At 44.5% G+C, this 20658-nt stretch overlaps 2 protein-coding genes across 2 annotated transcripts in view; one reads left to right on the forward strand and one right to left on the reverse strand.

The window, feature by feature from the left end:
• Positions 1-20658, forward strand: part of SNTB1 (syntrophin beta 1) — a 187964-nt gene that overhangs the window by 98113 nt on the left and 69193 nt on the right. The gene's annotated exons all lie outside the window — the stretch shown is intronic.
• LOC311612171 (acetoacetyl-CoA synthetase-like) lies at positions 17037-19090 on the reverse strand. Its single transcript, XM_084864973.1, has one exon. The coding sequence runs from the start codon at positions 19058-19060 to the stop codon at positions 17042-17044; it is 2019 nt and encodes a 672-aa protein (XP_084721099.1). The 5' UTR covers positions 19061-19090; the 3' UTR covers positions 17037-17041.

The raw sequence follows: 20658 nt of genomic DNA on the forward strand, positions 1-20658 counted from the left end.
GTATTAAATGACAACACAAGCAAATAAACTTGTTTTATCTCTTGCTCTCTCTCGCTCACTCGCTCTCACTCTTGCTCTCGCTCTTGTCTTATACTTTATCTAGCATATCCAGGTATTCACAGCAGAAGGTTTTCTGAATTTGTGTAGAATACCATTTTGCTGGAACTGGAAGCCTCATGTATATCATGAACAAAAGTCACTTGTTCTATTTTATCAACTGTGATTAACAAAATAAGTTAACCTTTTACCAGTATGTTTAAAATTAAAACAAGCAAACGAGCAACAAACCATGGGTATTATCTTTTGGACAATCTAGCACTTTCATTTGAATGTGTGAACTTGCCTCTACCAACCACCAGGATGGTTATGATTATTCATCTGTATCTATCTGTCTATGAATCATCTATCACCTCTACCTACCTGCCGGTTTATTCTTGCTTCTAACTTAGACAACCCCTAGTGAACTATCTAGTTACTATAAAAAGAGTATGCATAAAAAAAGTGATGATCTTGGTGTTTGACTCAACAGTGCTCACATTCTGCATTTGAGAAATGTAGGAAGTGAAATATATGATAACATTTCAACAATTTGTTTAAAGGTCATTGGGAAGGGGAAGTTCAGGGCTGAGTTAATCAGGAAAAAAAAAACAAAACAGAAAATAAAGTTCTAAACAATAATATTAGGTGTACATAGTGAGACAAAGTAAGGAGGTATGTCTTGTAATATTCATAACAGACCTAAGAAAATAGGTAACATGCTTCCCTTTCATAGCTATTTTAAATAAAAGTTTAAAGGTTACCAAAATAATAAAGGAGGATAGTTTACAAATCAAAAAATTTATATATTTTTAAAAAGCAAATGGGTGTTTATCATTCATTTTGCAGCCCATCTGTACAGCAATCCACAGGCTCATGTCTGGGGTCTGGAAGTTTCTCCTATTTATATGTAGAGGCCTGGTGCACAAAAATTCATGCACTTAGGAGGTCTCTCAACCTGGCCTCCACCCTCTCGCAGTTGGAACCCCTCAGGGAATGTTCACCTGCTAACTTAGGCCCCCTCTTCAGGGGATCAGGTCTAAGCTGGCAGTCAGACATCCCTCTGGCAACCGGAGAGTCCTTGGGGGATGTCCGCCTGCAGGGAGTGGGCCTAAGCCAGCAGGTGGACATCCCTAGCACTGCCAAGGAGGTGGGAGAGGCTCCCACCACTGCCACTGTACTCTCTGGGATCTTCTAAGGGAGAGGAGATGAACTGGAATGACCAAGCCAATATTGTTTTTCCCAACACGCAGCCTTGCATAATGTGCATCTTTTTGTACAACAGAGTGCACAAAAGGTTCCTTTTAATGAGCTTAAACAACATTTTTAGAACCTTGTTATTTTTAAGAAACATTTCCTCCAAAGATAAACTAACTTCAGGATTCATCCTAATTATCATACATTGTTAATCAGTGAGAGATAAATTAGTAAGATTTCCGTGGCAGTGGTAAGCTGGTTTTAAAAAAGGAATTTAACTATCTTTGGTTAGCCTTGGGAGAAAGAGTGGAGGAAAGCGCTCGCCAAGAACGGCCCCGTGATTTCATTAATACATAATAAAATTAGTTCATTTTCGCCCATGCTTGTGCCTCTAAGGATTCTTTCCGGGAAAATCTCAGTTTTCCCTCTTCTAAGAGCACTTTAAGTGGTTGAACTCAGCCATCAAGGTGTTGAGAGATTTTTGATAATGCTGACTCTCAGTGTTTAGGTCTTGATCCTTTGCTCTTGATACATTAATTGAACTCCATTTGGTTTGCAGAAAGCTGCCCCAGGATTTTCCAGCTGAGATAATGAAGCTTCTGAAAATAACCCCAAAGCTATCCCACAGGCATCCTCTATTCAAGCAGGTATCACCTTCCACTGGGTGGAGAGAATGGAGAGAGACGGGGTGCCCTCCCTTTCACACATGCGTGCAATTTCATTTTTCTCCGTGGAGCATGGGGTCAGGGCAGAGAGGGCTGCACATACAGTTGGACATTCAGGGCCTGTGTCTGTTCACAGATACTCCCTTTGTTACAAAATAATACTAGAATAGGAATTTTGACCTTGCTGGTGTATTAAACCTGGTTGAGATCGCTTTCTTTTTTTTAATTTCAAGTTTTAAACAGTTTTTTAAATGTCTTTTTATTGATTTCAGAGAGGAAGGGAGAGGGAGAGAGATATAGAAACATCAATGAGGAGAGAAAATCTTTGATTAGCCTCCTCCTGCACATCCAACTCTGGAGATGGAGCCTGCAACCCAGGCATGTGCCTTGACCAGGAATCGAACTGTGACCTCCTAGTTCATAGGTCAATTCTCAATCTCTAAGCCAGGAAGATTAGGCAAGTTTTAAACAGGATTGACCATTCAGGTTTTTTTGCGAGGTGCTGAGGCTGCAGCACTGAGTTCTTGCCCTGACATGGCTTACCATCTGTAGGGAATATGTACAAGCACGCCAGCAATTACACAACAGGACCACAGGAAGGTGACGAGGGAAGTGACGGGTGCTATGTCAGCTCCCCACAGGGAAGGCGCCTAATCAAGTTCTGCTTTTGGAGGGGACAGGAAGTGTCTAAGGAAGTGATGTCCACGCTGAGACTCGAGTAATGAAATAGAAGGTGGCCAGGTCAAAGGTTGCAGGGGAGGAAGGCAGGAAGGGCAAAAGGAATAGTATGAGTTTGGGCACTGAGCAAGGAAAAAAAAAATAGTTAAGAACTGGAAGAAGTTCAGTCTTCTTGGAATGACCTATACATACCAGAAAAAAAGTGTCCAGAGTCTGGAGAAGTTGTCACAATCAGAGCTTAGCCGTTTCACGGGGGAAGGGTCTGCAACAGTGGAATGGCATCACACAGATCCCTCTGGCTTCACGGTAAAGCATGGACTGGAAGGAGGCAAGACTGGAGGTTGGGGAAGCCTTAGAGGGTTATTGCAAAACCTGAGATGAGAAACAATCCTGGTTTCTACTGGAGCAGGACAGGAACGCTAAAGAGAAGGTGGATGAATTTGAGAGATTTTATTATAAGAGATGGAATCTGCAGAAGTTCAGGGTAAAATGGGCTTGGAGGGATGCAGAAAAAGGAGTTCAGAACCAGTTTTGCTCTGTCATCCATGGACATACAGCTGTGGTCAGGCACACACCTGGCTTTGTGTCCTAGATGGGAGTCAGGGTATGACTTGACTAACTGAAATTTCACACATGACAAGGAGGGCAGCATTGCTTGTTTTCCTTTCGTATTTGCCACTATTCTTAAACATCCACACAGAAATCCCTCACTAAGGACAAGGATGTCGGGCAGGGTCCTGCCAGCATACACTCTTAAAGTGCTGGCTGGGGGTGTTTAATGAAGGCACAATTTACAGAAGAGCAGGTCGTGCTAAAGGAACCAACCATGGATGCAGAAGCACCCAGGGCCCAGCAGGGCAGGAAGCTGTTCCAACCCATGGGACTGAGGAGCAAAAGGAGCACTTTACCAAAGCCTGGTGAGGACTAGAGCCCTCAGAGAGGAGGAGTGGTCCCACCCTAGAATGTCTTGCCCATGCTTTTGATTGGCTGCACACAACTGCAAGTAAGAGGCTAGCAAGCCTGAGTGACACTGATTAGTACATACAGTTTGACATCTTGGAGCACAGAACAAGGCAGAGAAGGGCAGAGAATTAATCTGCAGGCAGAAATAGAAAAAAAAATCACAGAAGTGTAATTATATTTTGTCTTTTTGAAAATAGCTCTGACATGTATATGACAACTGTTAACTAGCTGTAAGAAAAATGTGGTTAACTCAAACACTTCATGTCCTGACCTTGTTGGAGAAAAACATCTTGGACAGTGCCAAATCAAGATGTGTAGGTTTCTGCTTAATAAAAGGTGCTATGCCCCATCTAGAGTTTGGACAGAGAATTCTTTTAGCCACGGTGATGCCAGCTGGATATAGAGGTGACCATTGACAGGCTCAGAGAAGAGAGTTTATTTCACTCCAGGACAGTGCAGCAGGGAGTGGACAGGGCAGCGCAGCTAAAAAATGAACTAGATGGTGGATTTTTGTTCTCTCCTCTGAAAGTGACAGAGGTTTAGAGGGAGTGTCCTCTTCCTTTATGACAAAGCTGGGGGATGGAGTGTGACCGGCCATGCCTACCTGGTTTGTCAGGGAAATACCCGTAAAAAGGCAACAGATAGTCCTGGCTGGTGTGGCTCGGTTAGTTGAGTGTCATCCCAATAACAAGTGGTTGCTGGTTCAGTTCCTGGTCAGGACACGTGCCCAGGTTGTAGGTTTAATCCCTGATTGGGGTATGTATGAGAGGCAACTGATGGGTGTTTCTTTCTCATGTTGAAGTTTCTCTCCTCCTTTTCTCTCTCTCTCTCTCTAAAAAAATCAGTATTTTTTTTAAAAAGCAACATATATACAAAAAGGTACTTTAAATAGAAACCCCTAATACTGGGAATCAAAACTCTGGGCTGCACAATCTTTTAAATGTGAAATTGCTCTCACCTGAAGTGCCAAATCACGTATTCTTTGTAGGCAGACTTTCACTTACCATGTGCTTTTCCCCCCTAAAATAAAAATCCTCTGCTCTACTTTTGTGATGAAACACTCAGTGTAGGCCAAGTGCTGCAATTTGTTTTCACTTCCCATATTATTAAATATTCAGGCAATCGGAAAATGTTTTCTCATGTTACCTGGAAACAAAACACTAGCTCCAGAAGTTAGAATTCTTGCAGCTCTTTTCTCAAGCTCTCTGGCAATATTTGTTAATGGCTATGTTGTGCCATCTTCAAAAGATGACTGACTTTGCTGAAACTAGTTTGGCTCAGTGAATAGAGCGTCGGCCTGCAGACTGAAAGGTCCCAGGTTCATTTTTGGTCAAGGGCATGTACCTTGGTTGTGGGCACATTCCCAGTGGGGGGTGTGCAAGAGGCAGCTGATCAAGATTCTCTCTCATTGATATTTCTAACTCTATTCCTCTCTTAAAATTTCATGGGGGGAAAAATACACACATACACATACCCACACCTGCCAGAACCTAATATGTCCCCAGAAACATAGCTGCAAGAGAATCTGGTAAGATGGATACTTTTTTTTCTTTAGCATTCACATCATAAAGAGAGTACAGTGAGATTAAATCAATTTACAGTATCTGTCATACAAAGTGTTTTCAACATGGTAGGAGCTAAAGAAATGTTTGTTATACTCCATTTCCCTGTAAAGTCTCAAAATGAGAATTTAAAGAAAACTCTGTGCCCTGATATGGTTGGGACAATTGTGACAACAATAGTTCCTTCCCTACTGGATCAGTTTTGTAGAGTTCTGGAAAATAGGTTATAGTGGCAGAGATGGTGGTACTCACCAAATAGCCTATTTGTTTCCCTGAATTTCTAGGCCTTCTTTAGTAAGGTTGAATCTTGTGACTAATTCTGCCCATTGAAATATGTGCAGGAATAACGTGTGCAGTTCTGGGCTGGGGCAGTGATGTACACACATGTTCTTGGTGGTACAACTACAAAATGGTAGATCTTCCTTAAACCTGAGTGACCTGATGGAACACCCCACCTATCTCAGATCCCTTTTTTAGACATATAACATATGTCTACTTTATTTTGTAAAGTTTGGTTGTGTTAGGTGAGATTTCAATATAATTTGATACCAACAGAGTAACCCTATCTTACGATTAATATGAACATCATGTAAATGTACTAACCATTCAGTCAAGCTGATTAATATTTACTGTGAGACACCAGTAATTCTCATGAAGCTAGGCATATTTACTAAACAAAACTTTTCCTCTCTTATTCCTACTTTGTATAGTTTTTAATAGAGAGCCTAAAAACAACCTTATTGTTTCCTCTTTTTGTTGAAGCCATTCAAGTAAAAAGAGCAAGGCCTGAAGATACCAGATAAAGGATTATTGAACCATTCCACACTCAGAACGTGTGAAAAGCATTCTTTGTTATTGCAGTTATAGCTGCTTCTTTTGGAGACTGTTCTTTGTGGCTAAGGCTCTTTTCTGTGTGTATAGAGGACACCTTCGTTCCAATGATAGCTTTGCCTCTGTATGCCTCAGCAAAACTAGATGTATAACCAAATTCTACCACAGCTCGAATGCTAGAATTTGTGTATATTTTTGTGGCACTATTTCTGTCTTTTGAGATGATAATCACTAGCATTTGAAGACAATACCACCAGGTTGTTGTTTTTTATAAATGAAGAACAGAGGCTTGAAAACACTCTCTTATTTACCCTTACGCCTTTATCCTTTTCCTCATATTTTTATCTGAAATAATGTCCATTAAAATAATTCTCATGTTTCCTTTGTTTAAATCTTGTCATTGCAGTGTGTAAATAAAATAAGGTAATGTACATAAAGGAATGCATTAGCTATGAAACCATAAGATTTTAAGAAAACAAATATCACATTGAGGATGTCTACATCTAATCACCTCTTCACTGGGACCCACAAGAAACACAAACCTTTCCCAGCTTGAGTCTCCATGTATCAGCCCTTTGTAGCTCTTTGCCATGTGGTGCCTTTACAATTGGTTGTGCCTTTATTTGGCTAACATCTGATTCTCTAGTTCCATGAGTATAGTGACCTAGTTTGCTTTTGCTCGTCATTCTAATTCCCATCACCCAGCCCAGTGACTGGTTCAAAGTAGGCACTGAATAAATACTCATTGGATGAATTTGTATATAGATGAGTGGACTGAGGAGTGGATGAGGGAAAGAGAACACCATGAAGACCTCAGAGATAGAGAAGAGCTTCTTTGCTTTCCCATAGTCTGCATGTTACCATTGGCAGAGCCAAACAGATGTTTAGAATTTCTTCAGCTATGATCCCTATGGTGCCTTAGAAATTCCTCAAGATACTCCTGGTCCCCAGATGGAAAAGTGTTCTTTACAATGACTGCCTCAGTCAGTATATTAGGCTTCAAAAACCATGAGACAATTATTTATGAGAAAAAAATACCCTTTAACTATAACCACACTGCAGCATATTCTTTTTTTTTTTTTTTCTTTCTCCCCCTAAGGGAAGTAGAACTGTGACCTCTGTTGGCTTATTTGTAAGAGCTGGGAAGTTTAATATTTTGATGATCTCCAATTACTTTCCCTGGTTCCACATGGACAGTGTTCTTACTGCTATTACAGTCCTTCAGCGTAGAATTTCTAGTTCTGAAGAGTTGTGAACTTGAGCAGAAAGGGTCTGGTGCGGGAGAGCTGGCCTTGGGGTTGCCCTTGGGAAGGTCAGTGGCTCTCCTTTTCCAGGAGGCCCTGGAGCTACAGTTATACTGGCTCTAGAGAGTCCCAACTACAGGCACTTTTGGGAATCTGACAGAGTCCAAGCTGCTTCAGGTTGTCCGGCTGTCCCTGCACTATCTTGCATAGCCCAAGCAGAGAGGAAGACTGACAACCACAGGAAATCAAAACCCAGCCTGCAGAAGCATTTTCAAGATCCAACCAGGAAAACAGACTACTCTGGCATTTTAAACAGAGGGAACTGAATATAGGGGATTAGATATAATGGTGAAGGGAGGGCTGAGAAGCCACCAGGGAGTTTCCATTCCACCTGTCTGCCAGTCTCCTCCAGTGCCCCCTATGGGTGGAAACCATATGACACAGAAGTGTCAAGTAATGTCACCCCATCAGATAGAGTGAGGAAAGTATAAGGAATGGATTTGAGTGTCAACAGTCCCAGGAAAGGCCCAGGGACTGTTGACACACTTCCTACCTGCCATCAAAAACACAGATTGCCAGATGTCTGTGGAGTCCTAACAACTTTATTTAACAGCTTTATAGCATGCATGGCATGTTATAGCTGATTTTCTCTCTGAATTGATTTTCCAGTGCAGGGGTTTGATTTAGTGCATACTCAATTAGCCAGTACCTATTCTGTGTCTGACCTATCAGAGTAGGAGGTCAGTAAGTCTGCCAATAGGGTGCACTCATTAATACAAGGAAGTTAGACCTGTACCTTTAAGAACATGATACATTTTTAAGAGCTGGAAGGAACACTAGAGAACAGTTCATACTAGAGTAAACTGAAGTCCACTTGAGAAGGGTTCTCAGGTTACAGCAGGGACTTAGTGGCAAAATGAGACATGAATGAATGACATTTTGATGTCTTTCAGCTCTTTGCTGCTCAAATAGGTATGTACAGGGACACCACAAGCATCACCTGAGGGTTTCGGAGAAATGTGGAACCTCAGGTTCCACTCCAGTTTTGTTGAACCAGAATCTGCATTTTAATAGGATTCATTCCATTTCCATTGGAGAGACATTTTCTTTGTGATTAGATCACTGGGACTTCAACAAACTAATCTCTCATTTTAGTCGAATGTCCTTTTTCTGTTGTTTTCTAAAGATGAAATTCAATTTCCTAGTGAATGCACGTGTGGGAGGAATTTATTAAGGAGGGGATGGTGGTGGTGAAATTAATTAAATTCACTCAGTGCCTTGGAAAATAAAAGCTTTAACCAATAATCAGGAAAAGTTCCTTCAGTGCAGATGGGATAACTGGTTTCTCATTTAGAATAGCATTGACCCTGGCTCAGATCCAGGTTAGATGTCAGCTGCTCCAACTCAGGAAAGGTCAACATATTGCTCCCAACAAACTTTTATGAAATGCTCATCTCAACTTTAAAGTAACATGGAGGTGGTTATCTGCACATAATCCAAACCCCCACCCCATCCCCCGGTGTCATCAACCACGTACCCTTACTGCAGCCTGCTTCATTCCCTCAAGTTCTAAGCTGGAGCCATGTGAGGCTTCGTTTTCTCCAAACTGAAGTAGAGCCAACTCTGTCTTATAGTTATGAGACTAAATAAGAGCAAGAACCAGAAAAGTTGACAGCTCATCGGCATAAAGTATTTCTCTCTAGAGTTTTAACTTGGGCCCTATATCTAAGCTTACCGGCCATTTACAATTAGTAAAATTATGTGACTTGAGTTGCTTATTTCCTCCAACTGTCCCTGATGCAAAATCAGTGATGTTGTTGCCAGGGACCTGAAGAAAGGAGGGAATATTAAAGGCATGGATAAATATTCAAGACCCATTATTGGTTCCTTCCAAAGTTATTTGCTGTATCTGGAAACTGATGTCAGGAAGGCAGACACCTTTGGAGATTGGTTCATTTTTGTAAATGGTACTGTAAACAGAGCACAGAACATAGTAGCTGCCCAATAAATGCCTTTGAACTGACTTGAAAAGAATAAAATCGCTTCAAGGTGTCACTAATTACATCAATGATGGGGGGGGGGGAAGACCATAATGCTTTTATAATCAAGACTACCATGCTAGAAATAGTTTTCCAGACAAACTGGACTATTTAATATTCCTGAAAATCTTCAGTTTGTGCCTCTCTGACCTTGGTCATGGTGTCCCTGCAGACTGGAATGTCTTCTCTCAACTTTCCACCTGTCAAAATCCTCTTATTCCATAAGCCCCATCTCAAGTGCTTTTATCTTCCTGTATGTCCTGGTCCTTACACTCCAGCATGCCTACATTGCCTACTCTATGCTTCTATAATGGCACACCCATTCTGCCATGTATCATAATTATTTTTGTGATAATTATGTGATTAGATCACTGGGACTTCAACATCTTCCTCACTAGGCTGTAAATGGCTTGGGCTCCCTTCAACTTAACTTCATAACTCACCTCTCCCATGCCTAGCAGACTCCTTTAGCCATGCATGGGTATTTTTTTAATTCAATATTTGGAGACCACAGTTTCCCAAATTATTAATTCAGAAATCAAATGGTCATAATGGAATGTGCTTCTTGGTCTTCTATAGTCTAATCTGTACCTAAAGTGCTTTCTCCTTGGCATTTCTGCGGCTGCCCCCAGCACTGCAGAGGTGCACTTGTTGATCTCTCTGTGTCTCCAGTCTGCCTGCAGTCCCATCTTCCCAGCATGATCTCACTGAAGTACAAGCTTGATCATGTCCCTTGTTTCAATTGAATTGATAGCGGGTCCTTTTTGGGCTCTCTCCCTGTTTGCGCCTTCACTTCCTGGCCTCCCTTTCTGTGGATTTTCTCTCAGTCATTAAAGAACCACATGCAGTTTCCATAACACGCAGTGTGGTCGACCACATCTGTCTTTTGTTTAGGCTGCTGCTCTTCTTGATATCCTCTGCCAGCTTCTACTCCTCCTTTTTGGTTTAACCCATGTATCCTCTTGCTCCAAAGGTAAGCATTAGGATCTTAACTATCTCAGGCATTGGATTTGTTATAACTCAGTCCACCCTTGTTTGTAGATGAAAAAACTGAAATGCAGAGGTTGAGTTCATTGTTCAAGGGTTCAAGGCTGCTGAGCTCCTAGCCTAGTTGGACCAAAGCTGGCTGACTCCATTGAGGACACACTAACCAATGAGTTATGTGGCCTCTCCTGGATGACTGTGATTGGCTTCTTTCTCAGCCATGACTCGCCCTTCAGCCCTATGGCCAATAAGCTCCTTGAAGGCCATGGCTGAGTTGTTGAACTCTGTCCCCACAACCGAGCAGATTGTTGGGCAGAGAGCAGGCGCATTCAATAAATATTTTAAATGAATGATTCAAATGTGATTAAGGTTATCTGTATTTGCCCCACCTACCCCCAAATCTGGCTATCTTTAATTTCTTTTTTTGGAGGAAGCATGTTGAAGTCTTAGTAAAAACAGTCTGGTCTAATTGGTAAGCAGCCCTCATGCAGATTGCTCAATTATGCCAAGTTGGATATAAAGTTTAATCAACTGGCTCGCACATTTGGAGGGAACAAATGTTCGTAATGCTGAGGCAGAGGCAGGCCTCTGATGGCCCAGGAGCTTGTGTCTCCCTGGTAACTACCCCAGGAGTCACAGCATTCTCCCCTCCCCTCTCTGGCCTCTTCTTCTCCCATCCCTTCTCTCCAATCCTTCCTGCACTTCCATGTCAAGAGATAGAAAGATTTGAGTAAATTTCTTTCCTTTGCAGCAGTTTTCCAGTTCCACTATCTTAATGCATATTTTCCTTTTTTTATTTTTCAAAGAGAGAACTAATGAAGTCAAAACAAAATTATAAAACCTAGCCCACAGCTTTGCTGCTTCACAGAGAGATTGACTCTCTTCCCAGCTTGTCAGGCCCCTTGGCATTTACTATAAGAATGAGGAGGATTGAATTTTGTGTAGCATAGTGTGACCTTTCCAAAATTGGTATGAACATTTGCATTATTCTGATTTTCACCCTTACTTGTAACCAGTACAGAATTGCATGACAATTTAAAACTTGTCTAGATCATTCAGATACAGATTTTTTTTTTAAGCAATTTTATGGGGAGCTGATTTGTTTGTGCTTGTTTAAATCCTTCAAGTAATGAAAATGATTATTGCTATCTACAAAAGAGGTGAGAGTGTCTTTGAGCAAAGGCTTCACAGAGAATATAATTGCAAAGCTGTCACTTCCATAATAGCTTGACCATGACGTAGCTACAAAGTACTACCATGAGTGTTTCAAATACAGGAGGAGTTGCTAGCCCCACATTCAGGACTAGCCCTTTGTAAAGTTAAATTGGCTTCCCACATACCATAATTTTCCACTCTGTCCCCATTCTCTGAACTTGCATAAACATGGTTATCAAGAAGCCTGGATTCTGTGACCTTGGTTCAATCACTTCTCTCCAGAAGTTAGATTTTTCACCTTTGAAATGAGTGGTTGGAGGAAATAACCTCTAAATTCCTCCCAGATTACTAATCCTTTGATCATTTGTTTGTTCATCTACTTTACAAGGATAATTTTAGTTTCTGTTTTTCCTCTATAGCTAGTTCTTCCATGCCCACTAAAATTGCCTGTGGTCTTTTCTATTTGGGGCACCCAAATTCCCTCGCTACTCTAGTCCTTTCATGTGGGAAAACGTCTTCAAATTCTTCATGTCCCATCCCATGTATGTCTCCTCGTTTGGGCCCTCTTCTCTGCTGGATGGTGGGCTATTAGTAATTCCTGTTGGAGGATATTAATGGCTTAATGTGCTGCCTCCCACAGGTAACACACCTTATTTATGTAGGGGCCTTACAGGTACAATACCTTTGCCATTATCTTCTCCCTTGTTCTTCTCCTTGAAAAGAGACATAGTAGAAATTTCAACTGAATGAATGAGTGATATTTTGGCCCTGGTGCAGCACTATTACCATGTGTAAGCAGCTGCCAACTTCACATGGTAAGTAATTACTTCAGTAATTTATTGAGAATTTAATTAAAGATTCTTTGCCTCTAAAACAGATGCAAATTATTCTCTCATGTTTGGAATTTCTCAGGTGTTTTGAATACTTAACAGAGTGTGGGCTAGTCCAAAATTCCTAGACTATAGTCTCAGTGATGACAGGAACCATATCTGTGTTGAGCTTCCCTTCTCCTCGTGTGCCTCATGCCACATCTAGCAGAGATTAGGCCCTTGAAAAATATTTGATAAGTTAACAAGTGAGAAGGCATCTTACAGTTTTATAAATGAATGAGATAAACAAATCTTAGTATTTTCATGAAACTCTGATATAAAAGTTAGATAGAATCCGCTGCGATTCTTACCTCTCAGATATCGGTACTTCAAATTAATACTCCTAGTTGCTTTAATTGTGTTATCTTTTTTACCGTTTTTTACACATTGGCAAGGCTACCTGTTTTATTTCCAATCTGGATAAGGCTCACAAGATCACAAATTAATGATTTTTAGGCAAAGGAAGTTGTGCATGGCAAGCTGTCTAAAATAAAATGAGTGTTTCTGAGTTGACCACTGTTGTACTTTCTCCATGAAAACTAGCCTTCTCATGGGATATTAAAACATGTGTGACTTACTTAGGATACCAAGCTTATTCTTTTGGAACTGATGTACTTTGTACTATAAAATTAAGTGACATTATTAAGACTGAAAGGGTTAACCTCTAGTAAGGGAAAAACGAATATGTGAAGGGAGGCAGTTATAGAACTTTGACTAAAAAGGGGCCACCATACTGCAACAAGCCTTTAAAAGTAGGCAGAGCCATCCATTCACTAAGCCCAGCACATACAGAGTACCTCTTTCCCTTCATGTGTCAGGCAATGAGGGTGAAACTAAGATAATTCTGGTACATATCAGGCTCTCAAGGACTTCACAATCTGCAGGGGAAGATCAACTATGAAAGGATAAGCCTTGAAAGGGACAGTATCAGATGAACAAAAGCCAGGACTTTCTCCAAGGGTGGGGCGATCAGGAAAGGTAGAAGTGGCCTATTTCCTGGAGAGCCTTTAGTCAAATGCTGTCTAGAAAAGTCAAATAGATTATCATGAGTGCTGCCAATTCCCACTTCCATGCCCATGGCAGACATCAATAAATGATGATGACACTTGCCCAAGATAAATCTAGAATGAGACCTCAGGCTCCTTTTCAAGACATCATTTCAGGCAATACTACCAATCAAAGTTGGCCAACAGAATAAAAAGTTATATTTCATCCTAGATAAGTGATTGTCCCAGTTCCACTGAGAAAACTTGGTAATTTACAGTCCTGTTGGCTCTTCTAAATGGGAGGTACTCCCAAGATCATATTGCAAAAACTTGGAGACTGAAAAGGATCTGGGAGGAGAGGACAGGGGACATCAAGGATGATTGGGTCATCTAACTGGAGTTAATGGGAGGATGTCAACGCCATATAGAATAAGCAGGTGTTGAGGAGTAACTGGCATATGTCTGCATTATAAGACTGAGGCCCTAACAAGACACCTAACTGAAAATGGAGATATTTACCCAAACTCATGTTTCTCCACAACTCTGAACCATTTTCAATTTTTTATCTTAATGATTGGCACTGTCATTCATTCAGTTGTCTAAGCCAGGAATCTAGACAATATACTTGACACATTTCTCTTCCCAACCCTCATAGTTAATCTATCAGGAAGTCATATCAGTTCTATTTTTATACATTTTTCTAATCCAGGTACTTTATACCATTTCTACCACCAGATAATGCATGTGACATATTTACACTAAAAAAATAAATAAATAAAAAATTATTCGTTGTTTATCTGAAAGTCAAATTTAATTGGGTATCCTATATTTTTATTTGCTAAATCTAGCAATCCTAGCCCAAAAATAATCTCATTCAAAAGAGGCAAAAGTAGGTCTTCCAGTTGGATTGGACTATGGGTGAATTTTTAATTTTGTCAGTGTATGGTACCAAGATTCTAGAGACAAATGTACATTTATTTGACCTGCATAGCGCCTTGCATATTTAAATTACTTTTAAAAAATTAGTTGAGCAAGGTTAAACAGAACAGTTTGTGAAGTGTAGATAAAGTGTGCAAAGACAAAATGTTTTCTCTAGTTTGACATTAGCTGACTCTTCTCCTAAAACTTTGATAACAATATTATTCCCCTAGGAAAAGCCGACGTGCTGAAATTCTTCACATATTTTGTAAATTTATGTGTTACTGAAAAACTGAAACCTAGCCAACATGAGAGATTCTTGTCAGGTTCCCTCGGAGCTTAGTGGAACACTATATCAAGCATGACCTGTTTTTGAAATGAGATTTCAAGAAATACAACTTCCTCGGCTTCTTTTTCACTAACTGCTCACACTTGATACCTTCCTTAGATGACCTCATGAGCTCCCACCATGGCAACCAGATTCCCAAATCTGTTTCTTACCTAGGAATGTAGTTTCAGGTAATAGAATCAACTATGGCTAAGGATCTAGGGTGCTCACATATTCTCCGAAGAGTTCAGAGATCTATGCTACAAAGCTCAGCACCCAGCCACATTGTGAGGGCTGTTCTAGAGACAAAAAAAAAAATACCACTATTGGCACCATGTAACCATCCCAGGGTCCACATAACTGCCTCCGTTTGCACCATGACACCTTGGGACTGGCCACGCTGCCCTTCCAGCTGTTAAGAACTGGGTCATCTAACTGGATGCCTCCACTGCTATAGGTATCAAGATGGAGTCCATACACACTTATTCCCTTGCATTGCCTCCATCAGCATTGCCATTTCCAGGGAGTGGCTCTGTGCCCCAATAGCAAGGGAGGATGGGAACACAGATTCTGGCTTCTACCTTGGAGAAGCTCATCTCATAATTTGGAAAACTTTCCAAATAAACAGGATGTTGAAAGATGGTGAGCAGTGATCAACACGAACAACCTTCCTAATCCTGAGCACACCACAGTTTACAAGCATCCTACTAAATAGAACACAATGATTAAGACACAGGTTTTGGTGTCAGATGAACTTGGCTTTCAGTTCTTAATGACTAGAACACTTGGTTTTTAACTGGTGTGCTGCTGGATACTGCTGTGATGCAAGCATTTTAAAAACAAAATTCTCAACTATTTAGTTAGGGACATTGATCTCTATGCCCTTAGATTGTCAAGTAAAAAAAAATGACAACACAACAATAAACCTCAGGTATGAATGCCCTGAATTGTATTTTATTGGTTATGTTGTGTAATAATGTTAAATCTGGTTAATTTTTGGTATCAGAAATCCTTATAGACAAGTATAGGCATCTGATTTTTTAAAAAGCCACTTTGGAGCAAATAGGGTGGGTAATTATTGGCATTATTATTTATTTTGTAAATCAATCCAAATTATTCTCATTTCTTTGCCAGAATGGCAAAAAGTATGTATTTCTTTGGTGTGCCACAGAATTTTAGTAATTAGTTTATGTGTGCCAAGAGATGAAAAGGGTTGAACATCACTGGCCTGGAAGACTGGACAAGCTAGCCGCTCTTAGGTGGCATCTTCTTGTCTGTGAAGTAGGACCATTCACAACATTGACCTCCTAGGATGGTGTAAGAATATAATGAGAAAAGCAGACACGTTTGGAGGTGACATTTATATCCCCACAGGACAAGTTCCCATCCTCATTATGAATATGGTGACTACCATCTCTTTCTTTTAGTCTTTCAGTTACAAGCAAATTGGGCATTTTTTAAAAAAAATCTGTTATTTTCACATAAGAATATATTTTCCTAGTGAGTTGTTTCACTAATGACATTACTGTAAAAGGTGTGCACACATTCATTTTCTTAAGGGAACTTATTTTTTCGTAATCATTTTCTGATTACATTGCAAGAAAATTAATTGGAAATTATAGAAAAGGGGAACAGTGGGCATAAAATTTAAAATTCTACCATCTAGAGATAGCCACTAACAGCAGGCCATAGCTTTGTCCCTTGGGAGGTGTTTTTAATTAACCATAGGAATCACAGATTTATGGGAATAAAAGCAACCATAATGACCACGGGGTATGGATTCCCTTTGACCCCCGGTGGTTACATAATCCCCCAGGTCCCATCTTCCTGACCCCCTTCCTCGGTGCCTGCTCTCCCTTCACGTTGGAGGGGAAAGGGCTCTTGAAACCTTTGCCAGGCTGCATCTTTTGTTTTATTAATTTTGCGGTAGGAGGCTTCGAGTTGTGTGTGTCAGCCCCATGTTTCCAAGCAGGAGGCATGTAGAGTGTCCTGGGAAACAGCGTTTGCCTCTGTGGGCGCCTTTGAGAGAGGGAGAGGGGAAGAAAATTACTTTTTTTTTTTTTTAAGCACACACACGTGTTTATTGCATGGCCTTCTGGGGGACGCTGGCCGCAGGTGTGACCGGAAGGGAAGGGAAGGGATCGCTCCCTAAAGAGCGCAAAGTGCCAGCTGGAGAGAGAACACCTGACCTCGGCCCGGGGCGCGGCAGGAGGTCAGCATCTCCCTCAGTCCCGAGCAAGGGGGCCGCCTGGGGCCGCCCGCAATAGGGACAGCCGCCCATAATGCCAATGGATGCCCCAATGGATGCCCGGGAGGGGGGGCACGCCCTCCGCAGAGGGGCCTGGAGGCGCAGACCCACATCCCAACAGCACGGAGTGAGCCTCAGGGAGGCTGAGGGGTACACACGGACACCCCTCCACACACACTGCCACGCGGGGTCTGCGCCCCCGCCTCCAGGGCAGATCCAAGACCAGCCTCCCCAGATGGAGGGCAGGGTCTTCCCTGCCTGCAGCCCCAGACGCGGTGCTCACCCCGGGAGGGAGCGGGGTCTGGGCGATGTCCAGGTTGGTCCCACGCTGCTGCTGCTCAGAAGCCCTGCAGCTCGGGCACGTGGCGGTACAGCTCCAGGGCCTCGGGGTTGGAGAGGGTGCCGCGGGGGTCCACGGCCTGGCCCGCAATGACCTGCTTTACGGCCACCTCCACCTTCTTGCCGTTGAGGGTGTAGGGGATGTCCTGGGTCTCCAGGATGAGGCTGGGCACGTGCCGGGCGGACAGGCCGCTGCGGATGGCATAGCGGATGCGCTGCACCAGGGCGGGCCCGAAGGCGTGGCCCGCCGCCATCCGCAGGAACAGCACCACGCGCTCCTCGCCGCTGTCCTGGCTGTGCTGCGGGACACACAGGCTGTCGCTCACCTCCTCGAAGGCCTCCACGATGTTGTAGATCTCTGAGCTGCCGAAGCGCACGCCGCTGGGGTTGAGCGTGCTGTCGCTCCGGCCTAGCATGACTATGCCCCCCGTCTCGGGGTTGATCTTGCAGAAGTCGCCGTGTGCCCAGACGCCGGGGAACTTGGAGAAATAGGCCTTGCGGTACTTGCTGCCCGCCTCGTCGTCATTCCAGAAGCGCGTGGGCTGGCAGGGGAAGGGCCTGGTGCACACCAGCTCCCCGCTCGCACCCCACACGGCCCTGCCTGCCTCGTCCCAGGCCTCCACGGCCATGCCCAGGTTCCGGGCCTGGATCTCGCCCCGGTAGACGGGGAGACAGACGTTCTGGCCCATGAAGCAGGATATGATCTCGGTGCCGCCCGAGATGGAGCCCAGCAGGACGTTGCTCTTGACGTGCGTGTACACGTAGTCGTAGCTCTGCGCTCTGAGCGGGGAGCCAGTGGACAGGATCGTGTGCAGCGTCCGCAGGCTGTGCGTCTCCGCCGGCCTCAGGTCCCTCTCCTCCAGCACCGACAGCCACTTGGCCCCGGTCCCCAGGATGGTGATGCCCAGCCTGTCCACCAGGTCCCAGAGCACGTTGGGCGTGGGCACCAGCGGGGAGCCGTCGTACAGGACCAGCGCAGCGCCCGTGGCCAGCGCGGACACCATCCAGTTCCACATCATCCAGCCCACCGTGGTGTAGTAGAGGAGGACGTCGCCGCTGCTCATATCGCCGTGGAGCATGTGCTCCTTCAGGTGCTGGAGGAGGGTGCCCCCCGCGGAGTGCACCATGCACTTGGGCGCCCCGGTGGTGCCGGAGGAGAACAGGATGAACAGCGGGTGGCTGAAGGGCAGCTGCTCGAACTCCAGCTGCGGCGCCGCCTGACCATGGTCCCCTCTCCCGGCCGCCAGGAAGTCCTCCAAAAAGACGCTGTTGGGGATCTGGGAGATGTCCAGGTCCTCCTGGGGGGCCACGTAAGGGACCACCACCACCTTCTCCAGGCCCGGCAGCCCCTCCACCACCCGCCGCAGCTTGTCCAGGTGGTCGTGCGTCCTGCCGTTGTACACCACGGCCTCCACGGAGAAGAGGAGCTTGGGCTGGATCTGAGAGAACCGGTCCAGGACACCGTTCACCCCGAAGTCAGGGGACGTGGAGCTCCAGATGGCGCCGATGCTCGCGGCGGCCAGCATGGCCTCCACGGCGTGCTCGCCATTGGGGAGGTAGCCCACCACGCGGTCTCCTTGGCTCACGCCCATCCTCCGCATCGCGGCCGCCAGCAGCGCCCCCTGGCACCGCAGCTCCCTGAAGCTCACCTCCCTGACCTCCTCCCGGCCCTCCCGGGCCACGTAGAGGGCCACCTTGCTGTCGTCCTGGTGTCGGGGCCCCAGCAGGTTCTCGGCGTAGTTGAGCCGGCTGCCCGCGAACCACTCGGGGATGTCCGCCACCCCTTTGGAGGGGTCCACCACCTTGTCGTACGGGCGCGAGGACACGATGCCGCTGAACTTCCAGAACTCGGCCCAGAAGTCTGCGTAGGACTCCACCGACCACCGGTACAGGTCGTGGTAGTCCCCCAGCTCCAGGCCGTAGGAAGCGCCCACGGCCGCCCGGAAGCGATCCATCTGCGTGTTCTTCTTGCTGTCGGGCTCCCACATCACCCGGCACCCCACGATCTCATTGGACATGGCTGCGGGGGGCGGAGGGAGGGGGGCAGCAGGGCGCGGGCCGGCAGGGATGGTGGTGCGGGCACCACGCCGCACCAGGCGCCCTGCCCACCGAGGCCCTGTCCACCGAGGCCCCGCCCCCGACAATGACCTCTTCATTGTGAGGTTTGCCAAATGGCCTCTGAGAAGCTTCTGTGATATCATTCAGACCCCGTGCCAAGCAAGCAGGATGGGACGGCTCCTCTTGGCAGACATCGAGCGCGAACGTGCGATTCCTCGGGGGTTGGCGTGGGCCTTTATCAGAGAGGTTTCCATAGGCAGTGTTTACATAACCGTGGTGGAGGGTGAGAACCAGCACAGCTGTGGCATTGCCCTAAATATTTCTATTCCGAGGGGATTTAAAGGAGAACTTTATCGCTGGGCTACAGATAAACACAATCCATCAAGCGGTGGTCAATTCAACTGGGAGAACAAAATAGGAGCTATAAAAGGCCAGCCTGCTGGAAATAGCTGCAGTCAGCCGGCCTGACTTCGTGGCTCCTCCATTCCCTCCCTCCCTCCCTTTTTTTCAGTTCCAGAAATACAGGACTCATCAGTTGGCAAGCAAACTGTCTAGATTTATTATTGTTATTGTTATTGTTATTCATGCCAAGGTGGTGGTGGAAGGCACTCTGATTACTGAGCACAGGCCTGCTATGGGCCAGAGTGCCTCCAGGTGTTGCCTAGGTGATCCTCATGTCAAAAGCACCCCCCACCACCACCACCACCACCTTTTTTTCTTTTTTTTCTGGGTTATAGAATTGAATGTGGGTGAGAGTACGATTTATTTATTTATTTTGCCAAGGAGAAGCTGTTTTAACTGCAATGTGTGTTGAAATGAAATCATGATCACCACAGTTCTAAGTGATCCCAACTTTGAAGTTACTCCTGACGTCCGTGTATTTTAAACATTAGTGCAGTCCCCACTCAGCTATGCACAGGGTCAGCGATTTTCAACTGGTGTGCCTCAAGAATTTTTAAAACATGCAATACCTGACTTATTTAGTCAGAGGCACTGACCTCTCTTCCCTTGGATTGTCAAGTGAAAAAATGACAACAGCCAACACAATAGCTATCCAGTATGAATGAATCAAAATTTTACTTTTTTTTTTTTTTTTTTTTTTGTCAGATTGGCAAAACGTGAACTTTTTGGTGTGCCGCAGAATTTTAGTAATTAGTTCATGTGTGTGGTGAGGATGAAAAGGTAGAAAATAGCTGCACAGGAAGAGAGGCACATGGCACATTGATTTTATAGGATTTCTGTATCACAGTGGGCACCAACTGGAAAGCTTGAAATAAGAGAAATGTGTTGTCTTTCAGTTTTGGAGGCGGGAGGAAGGTGATTAAGGAGTTGGCAGGATTGGTTCTTTCTGGAGACTTTGAGGAAGAAACCATCCCTTCCTTCTCTCCTGGCTTCTGGTGGTCGGTGGATCTGTGGCATTTTGTGGCCTATCTACTTCATGCTCCCATTGCCTTCTCCTCTGTGTCTCTGTGTGTCTTTTCCAGCTCTTCGAGTGACTCTTCTATTGGATTTAGGACCCACTCTAACCCAGCAGGTAGATCACTGCCATCCTTACTTT

The sequence above is a fragment of the Pipistrellus hanaki genome (genome assembly GCF_964339955.1).
Source record: "Pipistrellus hanaki genome assembly, chromosome: 17".
Taxonomy (NCBI): domain Eukaryota; kingdom Metazoa; phylum Chordata; class Mammalia; order Chiroptera; family Vespertilionidae; genus Pipistrellus; species Pipistrellus hanaki.